Genomic DNA, 18,093 nt, shown 5'->3' on the forward strand with positions numbered 1-18,093 from the left:
TGGAACTGTATCGAGTAAACACTTGACGAACGCCATTGAACAGAGCTGTTTGGCGGGAATTAGGGGCGTGGTCTACCCCTATATAAGAGCTCATCCTGGCTGGTGCAGGCAGTCTATCTTCGGATTAGACTCATGAAAGAGCTCTGCTCCCAACAGAACTGTTGGTTTACCTGGTACAGTCTAGCACTGTATATTGCATAAGCGGAATCGCTAGCGCGATACCCTATGCTTTAGCTGTATTGCCTGAACAAGGCGATACGCTATTTGGGTGGACGTGTGGCCACTATACGAACACATAGAGCTGAGGCTCTGTTCGTCTCCATTCGGGTGGTTGTGTAACCACTATACGAACACATAGAGCTGAGGCTCTGTTCGTCTCCATTCGGGTGGTTGTGTAACCACTATACGAACATAGAGCTAAGGCTCTGTTCGTCACTATTCGGGTGGCTGTGAGGCCACTATACGAACATAGAGCTAAGGCTCTGTTCGTCACTATTTGGGTGGCTGTGTTGCCACTATACGAACGTAGAACTAAGGTTCTGTTCGTCATTATTCAGGTGGTAGTGTTGCCATTATATTAACGTAGAATTAAGATTCTGTTCGTAACTATTTTAACTTTGTTTTACTATTTGTACACCTGTTATTATATTGAGTGTTGTCCTATCCTGTAAGATTAGTGTGTAAATAAACCTTTTGATTATTATTTATGGCTATTTAATCCCTGCAATATGGGAATTCCTAATCCTGACATACCTTCCTTGGCTCCAGATCCTACATCAGAAGTGGGATCGGGACAAGCGCAGGTGTTGCAGGCTAAGGATCCATGGCTTGCAATGTTAGAACTTCAAAGCCGTAACATGGCTCAATTAATCGAGGCTATTAAAACGCCTACTACCCCTGCGCCTATGATACGCTTGCCCGAATTTAATCCTGATTTACCTGATTCTAATGCTCTAGCTTGGAGTAATACCGTCGATGTATGTCTGACCGAGAAACCGCTTCAGGGTGGACCCCTTATTATTGCTCTAAGTAAAGCCCTAAAGGGCAGTGCTGCCACATGGCTTTCCCAAGTATCGTACGCAGGTATGACCTGGTTAGACTTTAAGAGTCTTTTTATTTCTCGTTTTGAGGTAACCGAAACTGTAGCCGCTACTCTTATTAACCTCCAAAATGGCCAACCAAAAGATAATGAGTCTATAGCTGCTTATGCTGGTCGTTTAGTTTCCACACTTACTTCTAAATGGAATAACCTGAGTATAGAGCAAATCGCCGTTTCTACTGTATTAGCACATGTTTCCAAGTTTGATTCCCGTGCTCACCGTTTGGCATTTACTAGCCAAATAACTGATAGGCATAAACTTCAACAAGAGTTAAGTGTTTTATCATTTAGGAAGGCTGAGAAATCCAACCAGTATTCTTCGAGCTCTCTTTACACATCGGCGCCAAAGAAGGTCATCTGCTTCCACTGTAGGGAGTCGGGGCATGTAGCTCTGCGTTGCCCAAATTCATCCGAGAGGCAGCCGGATGGTACGAGCAAGGCTGATGGGAGCCAATCATCAAGTAGTCAACCAACAGTTAAACGAGTAGAAGCTTGTAAAGTACAACCTGTCATGGGTTTATTTAAGTAATTTGGTGAGACACTTTAATTTTGTTATAATTCTGGAGCTGAATGTTCTCTTATTAGTGAGTCTTTTTCTAATAAATTATCTGGCAAATTTATTTTAAACATGAAATTGTTAAATTAATTTATTTTAGACATTACAATTTTAATTTTTATTTAATTGTTAAACTCTTTAAATTGTAATAAATTATGCTCATGACCGTGTAAGAAAAATGCCTGAATGTCCAGTTAGTGTTATTGAGGACGTCAATGATGACGGTAATGATGATAATTGTTCTTTCACTAGATATATTATAGCTACAATTTACAAGATGTCTATCTTGACTCTTGTTCTGGTTGTCTATCTTGACTTGACGCCCATGAGGGTTGTCTATCTTGACTTGACGCCAATGAGGGTTGTCTATCTTGACTTGACGCCAATGCAGGTTGTCTATCTTGACTTGACGCCCATGAGGGGTTGTCTATCTTGACTTGACGCCAATGCAGGTTGTCTATCTTGACTTGACGCCCATGAGGGGTTGTCTATCTGGACTTGACGCCAATGCGGGTTGTCTATCTTGATTTGACGCCAACGACGGTTAGCTATCTGATATGTCTGTAACAGCTTTAATTATAATAACTATTGTTTTTAGAATGATTTATGATGGATTCAGGACTTTTTCTAAAGAAAGTTAATTATTTTTATTTAGTGGTCAGAAAGGCCGATCGGTATTTACCTGAATATGTTTTAGACCCACACGAGGACGTGTAAATCGTCAGTTCTGGCCGTGTCGCAGGCAGTTGAGAATATAATTCGATATTAAGTGGGTTTCTGTTCAAAACATTGTAATTAGATTATAGTTTTTAAATAAAGAACACTGTATTAACTTTACGATAATTTCTGAACGAATATTTGATTTAATCTTAATAATTCAAATTTGGAACTGTATCGAGTAAACACTTGACGAACGCCATTGAACAGAGCTGTTTGGCGGGAATTAGGGGCGTGGTCTACCCCTATATAAGAGCTCATCCTGGCTGGTGCAGGCAGTCTATCTTCGGATTAGACTCATGAAAGAGCTCTGCTCCCAACAGAACTGTTGGTTTACCTGGTACAGTCTAGCACTGTATATTGCATAAGCGGAATCGCTAGCGCGATACCCTATGCTTTAGCTGTATTGCCTGAACAAGGCGATACGCTATTTGGGTGGACGTGTGGCCACTATACGAACACATAGAGCTGAGGCTCTGTTCGTCTCCATTCGGGTGGTTGTGTAACCACTATACGAACACATAGAGCTGAGGCTCTGTTCGTCTCCATTCGGGTGGTTGTGTAACCACTATACGAACATAGAGCTAAGGCTCTGTTCGTCACTATTCGGGTGGCTGTGAGGCCACTATACGAACATAGAGCTAAGGCTCTGTTCGTCACTATTTGGGTGGCTGTGTTGCCACTATACGAACGTAGAACTAAGGTTCTGTTCGTCATTATTCAGGTGGTAGTGTTGCCATTATATTAACGTAGAATTAAGATTCTGTTCGTAACTATTTTAACTTTGTTTTACTATTTGTACACCTGTTATTATATTGAGTGTTGTCCTATCCTGTAAGATTAGTGTGTAAATAAACCTTTTGATTATTATTTATGGCTATTTAATCCCTGCAATATGGGAATTCCTAATCCTGACATACCTTCCTTGGCTCCAGATCCTACATATAAAACCGTTCATTAAATAAAAAAAAATATATAATACAAATGAATAGTGTGTATTTTTGAACCAAAAGGCGTGAAGCCAAGGCTGCGAAATTAAAATAAACTAACAGTTATTTTGACTATTTTCGACAGATTAAATATGAATTACCTACATTACATAAGATTTTAGCTGCCATAAGTCACGCAAGTGCAGACCAAAATATTTTTATTGATATAGAAAAATTTTATGTTCAGTTTGAGTTTTAAAAGCTTGTTCTCACGATTAGACATTAGTTTTGAGAACAAAAATTTAGCGTAATATTTTTTATTAACACAAATACGGTAAACTTTTTAATTTTTTCAAAGGTCAAACTTCAATTTAGAAAGTCTAAATTGAAGTTTGACCTTTGAAAAAATTATTCCTTAAGGTCAGGAAATTTTAGAAAATTAAAAAGAAACGGAAGGTGCATACATAAGTAGTGATTATGTTATGAAACAAACAAACTGTCTGTCGATTGTAGGTGTGTAGTATAAAATTTTATCACTCACGTGTTAATTAGACATCTTTTACCGACATTTTATGTCATTGAACATTAGATATTTTTTGTTTTTTCGGCAAATACAAGTAAACTATATGAACTCAGGTAATAAAATTCTGCGGAATTAAGTATTTAGGTACTTGAAATTAGATGTATTAAAAACTTTCCCAGTTCAGTTTAATTTTAAATGAATAATATAATTATATGTGTTTCTAAAATATACTTCTATACCTACCCATACTAACTAATCAAAAACCTGTCATTGTCAATAAGTGAAGTTCACTCTCATTTAAAAACCAAGGTCAATAAAAACAATGCTTAAATCTATTAGCCTGTTATCACATAGGTCACCTGCGAGGGTGCAGGCATTGTTCACACTATGTACATCGATCACATATTGACAGGAGCATTTCGATGACAAATACGACCGTGCCATATCACATCGAATTCGTGTCAGTGGTTCAATGCGAACTGCTATACCAAAAGTCGCAAAACAAATGTATAGGAATATAAAACCACAAATTCTGTCACGCATACCACCGGTACAGCCAATTCCAACTGTTGTCCAAACCGCAATCTTTATGGTTGCTTTAGAATACATGTACTGAGTACAGTAATTTCAGTAACTACTTGCAATTCAGTTGCGGAACTTTAGTTTTGTTAAAATACAGAGTTTATTTTAACAAAACTAAAGTTCCGCAACTTTAGTTTTGAACTTTAGTTTTGTTAAAATACAGAGGTTTAATTTCAAATTTGGACAACTTTAATTTTGCAATTCACATCGGCCCAGGATCCGTTTCCAAGCAAAAATTAGTTCATAAAATATTAATAATATTTCTTACCTTGAATACTATTTTATCTTTCTCCATCGTTTCCACAAGACGCTATAAGCAGTGGAGAAGGCCTGAAACATGAATAAACTTAATGATAATAGACATAAAAGTATGGAAATAAGTAATAATAAAAGATTTACATTTATATTTTCCATCCACCGTCATGCTCATGAAAAAACTCAATTTGAATTTAGTAAAGAAAAAATAACAATCAGTTCATTTATTTTAAACCTATGTATTCCGCTCACATTAAACTTTAAAGTAACATTGAACTATGACCTACTCCTCGTAAACAACTTTAGAAAAAATGACCGCTGAAAGGGATCTACCTACATCCCACAAAAAGAAATAAAAAATACATAGTTTAATGCTCACTTATGTATTGTTTATATCTTTTTTTACCCAATCTAAGAATTAATATGTAAGCCTGTCATTATTAGGTAACATTTATTTGAACTTATTGGCTTAGGATTATAGGAGGATTAGTCATAATTTTATTGTGTAAAAACACTATAAGCATCGTACCTACATTAAGTACCTACTATGTATTTATGTAAAGTTCTATACGATCTATCTCGTTAAGCGTGAAAATTCTCATCCGCTAAGTTCATAGCAACCATCGCTTTCGACAAATGACATCAACGTGAATTTTTATTAATGTTAGAGAAAAAAAAGAATATTTATCGAAAGAATAACCGTCATTATACCTTGCCAGAGGTCTCATGGACAGATCGAAAACGGATGGAAAATCCGACACGGTTTAGGCACTAAATAGTTGCTTCTCCACCAACCAGCATAGAGACAGCGTGCACTACATTGTAACTAATTTATACCATAAACAAACGAAACATACATAATCTATATTACAAACAGTATAAAAATTGATCACAACCTTAATTGTCCTTTTACGCAAGCATCGTGCACGTTATGCTAGTTTAGCATGTTAATTAGTAAGATCAATTAAGAAATCGTGAGTGTAGCCGATTGGGTTATTCCTAACAACGTGGGAGAAAAACGTGTGGAAGTTGACAGTAAGCAATACTTGGCAATCTGTACGAAGCTTTTAATATTTGAAGGTCGTATTGGCTGAAAATTTTATACGTTTTGAATAATAAAAACGTTTTCAACCCTTGCAAAACCGAAACCCTTGCAAAAGTAGGTAATACGTGGGTCGTAAAGTTCAAATAAATTTAGGCACATTTTCTGATAAATGTTCAATACAAGATTCTATTAATAAACATTTTTTATATAAGTACCTATGTGAAAATATAACGGATTAACCAAAAATTATTATCTCTACTTTCAGATAGGTATGCAAACAAAAGTTAAAAGAGAAATTTACAAGATACATGTCTATGCAGTCAAACTTAGTGATATCAGCCTATATGGAAAGATCCATTAATTACTAAATCTAGCTCTTTGTTCGTAGCAGGAAGACAATACCAAGGAACTCTACTATCGTGAATGATATTATGGCCGTGTTTATATCTCTATACATTTATTTTTAGCTATTGATTTTATTTTATTAACTTCGCTACATGTTTAGGAACCTTTCAATCAATACGTATTAAAAATTCTTCACTTGTACCCTCAAGGGATATCACTACACTCCTTAACATTCAACATAATTCCGAATGTAGGTGTCTCCAAACGCCTATGGCTGAGATTTTTGTTTAAAATACAATGAAATATAGGTACTTGACTTAATGAAGAGGTTAATCTGTGTTAATCTTCATAAAAATGACATCAAATGAAATACTTGGAAATACTCAGGTATACTTACGGACATAAAACATAAGTTAATTCTTCCGATGTAGGCAGTTTAAGTGCCCTGTAAAAATGCATCGCCATTTCGTAAACACGAATTACAAGAAGTACTTATTTGGCAATCAAAAACCGGAAGTCGGCTTAAAAGGTCTAAATACTCTGATACTCGTATTATTTATCGTGATCATAAAATGAGTTCTTGTTGCTGAAACCTTTGATGTTTGGTGGCTTAAAATATAAAGTGCCCAATAAACTCTTAATAATACTACTTAACTCTTAATTTATTGTTGATCTTGAATCACCTACTTCATTGCAGATTTTTTGTTATTTAACCAGGAGTAATAATGTCTGACGATAACAGGTAAAGGTACAGATTGAAATCATGAAGTAGTATTTGACTGATTTCTAAACGGATTCACTTACAATGTAGGTAATTTTCGAAAGCGCTACTAATTGCAAGGATTTCACGAAGTTAACATGAATTTGAGCCATAGAGAAATAATCCCTGTATAAGTCTTCCAAATTTTAGTTGGATTTCAATGAGAACGACTTAAATAGGAATTAATAGTAGGTAGGTAGATATTTTTACGACACTACAAATTTTATCCTTAGAGCGTTTTCAGATTATCCGATCCGATATCGGTGTCGGACGACGATAGCCGACATCCGATAGCCGACACCATGTGCTATTTTCACATATTTCCGACAAAATCGTTCCGATACGGCCATTTGCTCGATAGCTTAGTGCGGACAGGTCATCATGGCAGACTATAATAGAAAACTTTATTTGCTGTATCTCTTATATTTGAGACGCAAAAAAAAGATCAAAAATACGCTTTATATTTATTTTATTAACAGTGGTCCATCTAGTGTCACTTGGAGGTACTATGTACATAGCTTGCTTGCATAACAATTATTTATTAGGACAATAATTAGTCATTAGCTAGATGACTTCGTAGTTCACCACTTTACCCAGAGATGGCGTAACATAGTATGGATAATAATTATAATTGTTTAATCGCGAATCCTGAAGGTCCTAGTAAGGATATCGGGACGATTCTTTCATATTATTGCATTGTCATCGGCCCTTGATAAGTATACAAAAATTCAAATTAATCCGACATTTCAAAGTTGGTTAAAATCGCGTTCAAAGATTCCGTTACATACATACATACATACAACCGAAGCTAATAAAAGCGTATTAACAAACAGACATTATACCTATATTAAACTATCACATTATGATACAATTTTGGGGTTATAATTTTGTGAAGTTTGTTTATGAATTTTAGGTTGCTTATCAGATGTAAATAACCCATGTAGGTATTATAATGTACTCGTATGTAAACGTGTAGTTCTGTTTTCAGATTTATTAAAAGTGTAAATTACTTAAATACCAGTCTTTTTTTTCTCATCTTGATTTAAAACTTCATATCCCTCTTCAAGGTATTCACAAACTTCTCGCCAATTATTGTCTCGGAGTATTTTATTTTTATATTCCTCGTGAGCTTTATCCCACAAGCATGGTTTAGATTCTACCAGTTCAATTAATGTAATTATATCGTATTTAAATGATGACGACGCCATGATGACAACCAAACTAGTAAACAAGCTCAAAATGGCCGCCGCGCATCGGGCTCTACGCACACAGAGACAATTTAGATACACGTAGAGCACACATACAAACATTATCGCCCGACGGCTCACGGGCGTCCGATGGTGTCGCCAGCATATCGCTGTCGGCTCCGATATCCGATATCGGAACGGACAATGTGAAAGGCAGGTACATGTTTCATACATTTTACTTACCCCGATATCGTATCGGCGTCCGATACCGATATCGGATCGGATAATGTGAAAACGCTCTTAGCGTTAGGTCTGCGATTTTTTCGGTTCCGTTCGGAACACAATCATGTTTTCTTTATTATTTGATTATCGTTCTCTATCGGTGGCTCTGTTAATAAGATTAGGTACACATGGAATACTCTAAATATGAAAACTTGCTTTAGAAATATTACATTGCATGACAAATATTTTTATAATAACAAAAATAGTGTTTAACCTTAAGGTTACGTAATTTTCGTAACCTTCTTAATAACCTAACCTAACCTAACCTTTCTTCATAAACATAGATAGATGCCTAATCCTGTTAATGCGTTTTATAAGTTACAGTCATGCTTTGCAATTTGCGCTTATAAAAATTTAATGTGTTTTTAATTCTAATCGTCGTATCCCTGAGCGATATTAACCGTTTAATTTTATTATGTTTGTGATGTTTTTCTTACTAAATTTATCTCTTTAGTTATGCTATGTACCTACCTACATTAAGACATGTTTACAATTAAGTAGGTACCTACTTGATAAGTTGATACCGATTATTTAATTTTTACACATCTGTACCTACTTAGTAAGTTTAAATAATAGGTAGTTAATATTCATTTTTAGCTACTGAATTGTAATAACGTTAGAACAATAAAGTATAAAATACAATATAGCAGTAGAGTTTGAAAGCCCAAAGCTTCGTATTAAATACCTATTCTTTCATGCAAATATTATTTATTCCAGATCATACATAACTCTTGAATTCCGAAGCATACATACATTTTGAAGCATTATATGTTTTATTATACTTACTTATTAAATTAACCGTATAATCATAAACTGATAACACAACACTATTGCTCAGCGTATGCCTACAGTTCAAATTTGCCGCGATTAATTAGAAGTTTGTTTACGCAGTTGTCATAGCAACGTGAATAGTTCAATATGGCGGCCTATGCGCGCGCGCCGCTGTGTACGAACACAGACTGGCTGCGCTTGGGCCGGCCATCGACCACCACCCGGCTCTTCAGAAAGCGAGAGGAAGAGCAAGCCTCAAGCAAGTTTTTATTGTGCAAGGACAAGTGCACATATTTTCCAATAATCCGTTACTAATTCGTATGCGATGCGCACGGCTCATCGTGTTTTTGATTTGGTAGCATCTCTAAATTACACTTATAATGGATTACTCGTAGCAGTCGTGTAACCGACACCTCATTACACTTTACTCATGAGTTAAATTCTATTTGCTATTTCAACACGTTTTATTCCTATCATCGCGGAGATCGTGTAAGAAAAAGATAAATGAAAAACATAACTGAATATCATGAAATTTTATTTTAATACAATTTTATACAAACTAGAATATAAAGTTTATATAATCGTAAACAAAATAATCATAATATGAGTGGTTATATTCTTATGAATGAGCTACTTATACGAAACAATTAAAATAAATCTTATAGATTCAGAAATTTTAAATTTTTGAGACCATTAAAGTTATTATTAAAAGCCGTGTTAGTAGATTTTATTTACAAGGAGACAATAGCCAATTTACAATAGCGAACTTAAAGAAAACTATTAAAGCTAACAAGATACCTATTATAAAAATTAACTACAAGTAAACATTGTCCATTTCATACAAAAAAGTTCCCGTTCAGGACAGATCTTACATCAGCGACATGTAGGTTATGAAATGGGATAGGGTTAATATGACAGAACTTAAAAAACGTTATAATTAAGGGGCCCTCCACACTTGCTACTTTTAGAATCGGCGATGGATCATTTGTATGCTTTTTGGAAGCTAGATGCAACGATCAAACGCTAAGAATACTTGATACAGCAATTACTGTAGTCGGTAAAACGCGCGCTTTCGATGTAGCGATTAAACGCATAGATTTAATCGCCGATGCTAAACGCAGCTAGTCTGCCAGGGCCGTAAGACAATACATGCTACATAATATGAACGTCGATAAGTAACATTACATGGGTAAGTTAATTCAGTTACAAAGAAAATACAATTATTTAATTAAAACAAATGATATGACGCATTCTTGTAGCGTACAGCACAGATGTGCTACTCGCGTGTATTTCATAGGCGCTTAGCGGAATATTGCACTGTAATCATTTTTTCAATCATAATTAATATTTAAACATTTAATAAATGTTACTCTTATAAAAAACCCTGTGGTGTTATAAACAGTTGCAATATTACGCTATGCTCCTACAATAAAAATTAATATAACACTAAACTAAAAGAACACATAATAACAAAGCAGAACAAAGCATAAAAGGTAAAAATAACTGAAAAAACATTAGAGAAAAAAGTGTTATCAACAACAGAACCATTTCACTATGTAAGAATTCGTTTTTAGCTTGCATCGAACTATACATTTATATCCTGAATAACAAGATAAAATATACAGCCAATTGATAAAGTATTTATAGAAACATTGCCAAGATAGTGATACTTAAACTAACAATATACATACAGTAGCACCTATATCTTTATACATATTTTCGTTAATTGACCAATTTTACACTGTATTGACCACCTGATCAAAACACTTAGCTACAAACTGTTCCTTTTCGTCCAATCCGTTTGAGTGCCCTGGGGAGTGACGGGTCAACATCGCGTCCTGAAGAGCGGTCAGGGCTTCGGACGTGAACCTCTTTCCTTTCAGGTGCGTGATAACGGATGCCTCTCCGTAAAAGCCGGATTCGATTAGCCCTGGAGGAATGCTGAGCGTGACGTCATTAATGAGACCCTTCTCCACGGTCATGTTAATGACCAGCTCCTGGGTCGCGGTGTACACTCTGGATGGCGCGAGTAGTTCGGCGGGAACGGGGAAACTGCGGCTGACGGTGAAGATAGGCGTCCTGCCGTAACACCACTCCCACGTCTGGAGTTCGTTCTTCAACTCGGCGAGTCCTATTATGTAACAAAAATGTAATAAAATTAAAGCCCTATTTTTATCATGCTAAGTTCAATCATAATTTTACATTAAAGATGTCTAGTTACTAAATTGCGACTTTACATTATACTACGCGAACCCCAAAAAAGGTCAGCGCCCTACATAGATTACATTGGAAAAAACGATAGGCGTACTGCGTAGCAGGATATTTAAACTGAATATACTTATTAACAAGAAAAATATGCAATATTATTATCACTAACCTGGGAACCATTCATCAGTGGGGTTAACAAACTGGAAGCCCCTCTGCTTTGAGATCTGGCCTTGACCACCATCTTCCAGCTCCAACGCGCGCGTCCGGAGGTACTCGTAGCCGATGGCTGTCTGGAGACTGTCCACGGTGACCTTGTTGTCCAGGTCGACCAGGTTAACCACGGGGGATGGAGTTGACGGAGTCGCCTTTGTCTGTATGCCATGCTAAATGTAATAAATGTTTGCTCTTATCTTGTGTGCTTCAGATACCATACAGGTCATCTAAGTCAGTAGCACAGTAGCACACACAATGCGTTATAGAAAGATAATGATTAACATGTTATTTTAATTTTAAATTGTGACTGCTTAAAATGTATTTTCTAGTAAAGATTGTTGTTTAAGTTTTTAATGGCAACATATTATACATTATGTAGATTTGTTTGTTGGATACATAGGATATGAATCATGACTTTGTAAATTAAGTAACTTCAGTGACATTTCACACTCATAATTTATGTAAATTGTTGCAAATGCATTACACATGCACATTTTAAATTAAAAAATAATATGTAACACAAGTTTTACAGAATAAAGTATATGATTGAAACAACATTGTATTATACATTACATATTGGACACTTTTTTTTTACATGTCATTCTAGTAAAAATTGTTTAAGACCATTTTTAAAGTATAATTCATAAGTAATAGTATTGCCTCATTTGCTCTTTATTTTAGAATGTTTACTTCGCTAAATCAAAAAAGAAAATATTGGTTGATTAAAATAATGACAAAAGCAAATGGTACTATTAACTACATAGAAAATATATATATTATGTAGAACATTATGTTTTTCAAAATTACAGCTAAAACTACAAGAAAAAACAACAGTAAATCGTCCAGTTACAAGTGGACTATGTACTCACCTCTCGTTTTGCAAGTGCCTTGCTGAGATCTGCCTTATTGGCGTTGACTAGAAGGGTGCAGTGATGATAAGCAGTGAGACGGCCTAACTTTGCTGCTGTACCAGAGATCTGTTATTTACATTGTTCAGGAAATTATATTGATGAATAGTTAATTGTCTATACCAACATGAAGGTCTTTAAAAACATTTTCCTTGAGTTTTTTCTGCAAGCTATTGTTACTACTTTTTTATTTACCTATTTTTTATTTAAGCAACTGTATAAATTATGATAAGTTTAAGTATGTTCTTCATTTTGCCTACAACACTGAATTATTTCAATTATATTGATAAGGAAATATTCCATGAAATTGTTTAAAAAGGATACTTTATATTTGTCTCGCACAATGAGATCTTGACGCTCATTGATGGTGGATTTTATTCCAAAACCTCTGAAGAGTGCCCTCTTAATGAGTTCTAAGTTATATTTCCTATCATATCGCTCCTTTGGTGTGAAAAATGTAATGTTCAAGTTGCCTCTGTCATGGTAAACAGTGCCTCCACCACTGTTCCGACGAGCCAGCGCAATTTCCCGCTCATTTAAAAGAGGAATGTTAGCCTCTTGCCATGGGTTCTGATGTCTCCCAATGACAACACAGGGCTCATTACGCCACACCATCATCACGTGATGATTGGAAAAATCCATATTCCTGTACATCCAGTCTTCTAATGCCAGATTTGTGTAAATATCATTCGATTGAGACATGAACACGGACTTTGTGATCTCCCCCTCGGGCGGCAGCTCCTTCTCAGTCTTCTTTGCAGCCACAGCTTTGCTGCTTGTGACTAAGCTGCGAGCGCTTGTTCTTCTAGTGATCCCCACAAACACACAGGCGCCGCTCATGGCAACCTTCCTCAACATTGACTGAGCCATCTTAATTCTTTAATGAGTAATTATATTATAAACGGATACTTTTCTGTATGAACCTCACACGGGCAGTGCTTTAAGCGTAAACTTTAAAAATAGTCTAAACTAGATTTTCGAAACCAATAAAAGTTTCTATAGTCCAATTGTATTACACTAACACATGCAGGAGACGGCGTCAGTATCGGCCGACGAGAGGGAGATTAGATATTCGTGGAGCGCGATCGTCTGATGCAGCCACTTCCAGGTTTGGTGCAGGGTATTAATTCGATAACGAATCCCCAAACAGTCCCGACAGTCACTTGGCATTCCTCCTCTTGGATGCAGGATGAAGAAAAAAATCACAAAACAAATTAGTTTAAACACTAATTTGCGTAAAACAAATCAAATGGCAAATGTAATTTCTAACTACTTTACAACAATGAACTTGCTATGAACACTTGGTAGTACAAGCGAGCGCGAGCGCGTAACAGTATCTGATAAAATTACCTTCCGTCGTCTCATTTTATTCCCTCTGATAAGGGGGCCGAGGAACTGGGAGGTCGGGCGAGGGCATCCGAAGTTCAATTCGACCCAAGCAAATAAACAACCTGATAAGAAGCACGAACGAGCCACGCGTAGCTTTATTTTATCATTTTGCCTCGTGTCGTCTGTGCGTTGTATGATTATAAAGTAAATAATCGTTTAAGAATTAAAAAGCATTGGAATAACCATTTAATTACGTTTCAATATTGCGAGGACTTTTTTTATTAGAACACCTGACTTTTTTGACAGTAAATGTGCTAATCACAGAGAATAGAATTTACCAGAAGGCAGAAACATTTTATATAGCGACCAGTGATTGTGCAACAACCTTTATTATTATTAATCTGCGTATAATATGGATTATACGCAGATGGACTTTTAGTAGGGATGGCGGAAATGAAAAATATCGATATATATTAAAATTAAACAATATGTATGTCGATATCTAATTAAAATAAACAATACATTAAAAATGTTTGCAGTTTTAAAATAATACATTAGTTTAATGTATGAAATTGTCGACAATATGTAATGTTTTTAAGATTATTATTATCACGCAAAACAGTATTTGTCCATTTGCGAAAGTAGAAAAACTATCCTGTTTACATGCTCTGCTGTCAGCCAGGTGTGTCTGACATACTGTATTGAATATGGATCTTGGAACTTTAATTAGATATTGCAAAAATGATAATTCTTTGATACTATGTTAGATATTTAGTAGATTTATTGTATCCATATATCGAAATAAATTGTCGATAAATCGATGTATTAATACTTTTTTAAAAACCTACTACACTGACGAGCTCCAAATAACTAAATAATAATATGTTCATAAGATGTTAAAATTACGTAGAGATTTTTACAAAAAAGCAATATTTTATATCTATAAATAACAAACTTAGAACATAAAACTTATGACATTATTTAAAACGTAAATTAAAGACTAGATCAATCGAATTGAGAACTCGATATCTCGATCGCTTAATACAAATTTACTTGCAGTGCCTCTGGTTTTGGTTTACTGTTTAGGAACGAGCCGTTGAACTCTCAATTCGATTGGTCGAGTCTCGATTGAAAGTTCATAGTACGGGTGAAGTTTGCCGGTTCATACATTTTTAAAGTTAAACTTTAAGTTGGACCACGCTTTATAAACTAAAGTTTAATATATATTAACATCATATATTATGATAAAGAAGCTGCAAAACGACAAAACATGCTAAGCTATGCATGCTGGCATGTTTACTTAAAAAGTATTTAAATTAAGTATATTTATTTTATCTTAGCCTGCTTACCATAGACTAAAAATGTCAAATTTCTATACACTTGACAGATGACTGACTAGATCGATTGCATTTGACTTTGACTGTTCTCGCACTTCTCGCTTTTTCCACATTTTAATTTTACAGAATAGGCGACGGTGTATTAAAGTATATTATACTTCAAATTACAGAGTCCAGGCCTGTATAATGGCTTTCAGAACTACTGCTGTTGTACGCAGTGAGTATATTTACTACCCGAGAGACATTTTATAATTCTATCAAACATTGATTCAGTTATATAACGAAGTGCACTTATTTCACAGGCAACCTAAGGAAATGGGCCTATAACATGGCTGGATTCAATAAATATGGTATGTGATTTTCTTATTTCTTATAAGAGCCGGAGCGACCTAAAAATGAAGCTAAGAGGTAATGATAGTGATGCAAGTGCAGACAGGTAGACTTGATAAGCCCAAACCTTATTTTCAATGGTTACTAGAGTTATTGTACGTGTTGAAGAGGAAAACTGTTCGATTTTATGTGAATTTAGTATGATATAATTGTCATAAACATGAAAAAAACCTGCAGTAAATCAAGTTGCATTTTAATAAATCATAAATAATGTGAAGTAGACTGGAGTAGCTCGCGAGTGAGTGATATAAAAGATATATATCTTCACCAAAGAGCTAATCACTCATCAACTCTGACAAATTTGAATTATATCTTTATATCCGCGTCACATAGTTGAGTTCATAGGTCCATACGATACCGGATATAAGATCTTCTTCAACTCAACAGTTTTATACTCGCTCGCGAGTGAGTTATGAGTCAAATGAGCAACTGACTGAGAGAGTCTGATTCGAATCAAATGCATTACGTCTTAAACACTAATTAAAATCTTTTTTCTTTGCTAAGAATATGAAAATAGGGATATACAAATACAGTGTAAACTCTATATAACGGCACTGAAGGGACTGAGCATTTTATGGCGTTATAGAGAGTGGTCGTTAAATGGAGAGAAGAAAAATCAGAATTAGAAAAAGAAAAAGTTTATTTCAGTCTAGTGTTAGTAGTTATGTACGTAAAAAAGAATCTTATTTGATCGCTATTGCGAGTAGTTTGTTATTTTTGTCTGACGTCTTTTGCTGCACCAGTAATTTTGTTGTATTTTTTTAATTATTTTATTCATATCTTCTGATATTGAGGCATCTTGGTGATAAAGGAAGTAATTTTCCAATAATTTTGTGCAAGCAATCCAATTTGTAAACAAAAGAACGAATTTCTTAGAAAGTTTCGTATGCATGATGCCGACAGACGAGTTTATTGCGGGCTAAGATAATAAAGCGACAAAAGAACGTACACAGGTGCGCAGTTTTTACTAATTTTAGCAACTTAAAAGGTACTTTTTGTTTAATTGTGGTCGTTATTGAGAGTGGGTGTAATGCTATGTAGAGTGTATCATTGTATGGAATACAAGCTAAACCAACTAAGCCAATTGTTTTCGACGCATTAGAGAGTTTGTCGTTAAATCGAGTGACGTTACATGGAGTTTACACTGTAGTGTTGGCTGTGAAATTTGTATATAATTTCTTGCCAGTTTTGTATTAATTATAGGAATCAAAAATGTTGTCAAAACATTTTGACTTGATTCTCTGATATACTGATATAAAATGTCGCTTATATCTTTACAGAGCTACTGAGCTAAAGTGAGTTACTGAGCTAAAAGAGTGATATATATCACTGAGTTGAAAAGATATATCTCTCTCTTTTCACTTCAGTGATATATAATGCGCACCTCTAATGTGAAGTGATAACAATAGTAAATTATTTCGTCTGTGTATCCAATATTTTCTTGACCAAAAAGCAGCTGGCAACACTAGTAGACTCTGTAAAATAGATATTATTAATTTCTGCAAATACTTTTTATAAACTATCTAGTAAGACGAACTTGGACATGCATTACTTGAAGCACAAAATTTAATGTATGTTAATAAATGTTTCTGGGAACATGTCACATATACAGTAATTGTATTTATTTAATTTAGTAAAACCCTGCCACACTAATAGTGATCAGCATTGCATCATTTGTTGTTTAGTAATTCAGATACTATTGTTCATATTAGGTCTTATGCGTGATGACTGCCTCCATGAAGACGAAGATGTGCAAGAGGCACTTCGCCGCATCCCAGCTCATGTTGTGGACGAGCGCAACTACCGCATGATCCGTGCCATCCAACTTTCCATGCAAAAGATTGTCCTACCCCAGGAGGAATGGACCAAGTTTGAGGAGGACAAACTCTACCTCACTCCCATGGTGGAACAAGTCAAGAAGGAGAGATTAGAGCGTGAAAAGTGGGAGAAAGAGTACTAGTTCTATTGAATACATGTGTTATTAATTTAATTGTTTGGTTTAAATAAATTTAGTCGCCTCTAGTAGCTTCATTTTTTACATACCCACAATGTGAAAACCAGTCTTCAGTGTTCTATCAATAATAATAAGACATAATTGAGGCAATACCTCGAATTTTTATTTTGGAATAGTTAATTATTAACAAACATGTATGTTGATGCTAAAGTGATGGGGAGTTCAAATTGTATTTAGGGTATTCATTATAAATACACTTAAAATTTGGTTGATATTCTTTTAAATTAGAAACTCTATAATACTAATATGTGGATAACTATGCAACTCCAACCTCCATCAATATTATATATTACTAGCTGACCCGGCAAACGTTGTTGCCATATAAATAAAAAAATGTTAAGGTTGAACAACCCTTATCAATTAGGGGGATGAAAAATAGATAGTAGCCGATTTTCAGACTGAATGCATATAAAATTTGGTGAAAATCAGTAAAGCAGTTTAGAAGGAGTATGGTAACTAACATTGTGACACGAGAATTTTATATATAAGATTATGTTATTATAATTATGTATCAAATTGATTACCTGCTTTCTCAAAATAAAAACAATAGTTGATACTAAATTTTTATTTTCATAATAATTTGCACAATTTATAACCAATAAACAAAATTTACAATTCGCAATAATTTATGGCCGAAGAATAC

The 18,093-nt window shown here is 34.9% G+C and overlaps 4 protein-coding genes across 5 annotated transcripts in view; 1 reads left to right on the forward strand and 3 right to left on the reverse strand.

Annotated features, from left to right (window-relative positions):
* LOC140751542 (uncharacterized) overlaps nucleotides 1–9,249 on the reverse strand; it is a 91,007-nt gene extending 81,758 nt beyond the window's left edge. Inside the window, exons 1-2 of the mRNA XM_073085481.1 lie at nucleotides 9,067–9,249; nucleotides 4,675–4,736 (exon numbers count right to left, since the gene is read on the reverse strand). Coding sequence (XP_072941582.1) covers nucleotides 4,675–4,701 — 27 coding nt within the window. The 5' untranslated portion in view covers nucleotides 4,702–4,736; nucleotides 9,067–9,249. The remainder of the gene's footprint in view (nucleotides 1–4,674; nucleotides 4,737–9,066) is intronic.
* Nucleotides 9,250–9,569: 320 nt separating this feature from the next.
* Lipt1 (Lipoyltransferase 1) lies at nucleotides 9,570–13,250 on the reverse strand. Of its 2 annotated transcripts, none has more exons than XM_073085502.1 (4): nucleotides 12,705–13,250; nucleotides 12,342–12,449; nucleotides 11,429–11,630; nucleotides 9,570–11,182 (listed from the first exon to the last, which is right to left on the reverse strand). In XM_073085502.1, the coding sequence occupies exons 1-4, from the start codon at nucleotides 13,248–13,250 to the stop codon at nucleotides 10,788–10,790; spliced, it is 1,251 nt and encodes a 416-aa protein (XP_072941603.1). In that variant the 3' UTR covers nucleotides 9,570–10,787. The 2 variants fall into 2 exon arrangements, with proteins under 2 accessions (XP_072941603.1, XP_072941595.1); XM_073085494.1 differs by having other exon boundaries at nucleotides 11,429–11,642.
* Nucleotides 13,251–13,397: 147 nt separating this feature from the next.
* On the reverse strand, nucleotides 13,398–14,152 carry LOC140751572 (uncharacterized). Its single transcript, XM_073085518.1, has 2 exons — nucleotides 13,731–14,152; nucleotides 13,398–13,557 (listed from the first exon to the last, which is right to left on the reverse strand). Exon 2 carries the CDS (start codon nucleotides 13,548–13,550, stop codon nucleotides 13,398–13,400), a length of 153 nt encoding a protein of 50 aa, XP_072941619.1. The 5' UTR covers nucleotides 13,551–13,557; nucleotides 13,731–14,152.
* A 951-nt stretch (nucleotides 14,153–15,103) lies between these two features.
* On the forward strand, nucleotides 15,104–17,458 carry Uccr (ubiquinol-cytochrome C reductase complex 14kD subunit). Its single transcript, XM_073085531.1, has 3 exons — nucleotides 15,104–15,263; nucleotides 15,349–15,396; nucleotides 17,149–17,458. Exons 1-3 carry the CDS (start codon nucleotides 15,233–15,235, stop codon nucleotides 17,394–17,396), a joined length of 327 nt encoding a protein of 108 aa, XP_072941632.1. The 5' UTR covers nucleotides 15,104–15,232; the 3' UTR covers nucleotides 17,397–17,458.
* Nucleotides 17,459–18,093: the final 635 nt, after the last annotated feature.

This window comes from Epargyreus clarus, unplaced genomic scaffold (genome assembly GCF_041222505.1).
Source record: "Epargyreus clarus isolate Ecla_fem2 unplaced genomic scaffold, WU_Ecla_fem_2.2 ptg000003l, whole genome shotgun sequence".
Classification (NCBI taxonomy): domain Eukaryota; kingdom Metazoa; phylum Arthropoda; class Insecta; order Lepidoptera; family Hesperiidae; genus Epargyreus; species Epargyreus clarus.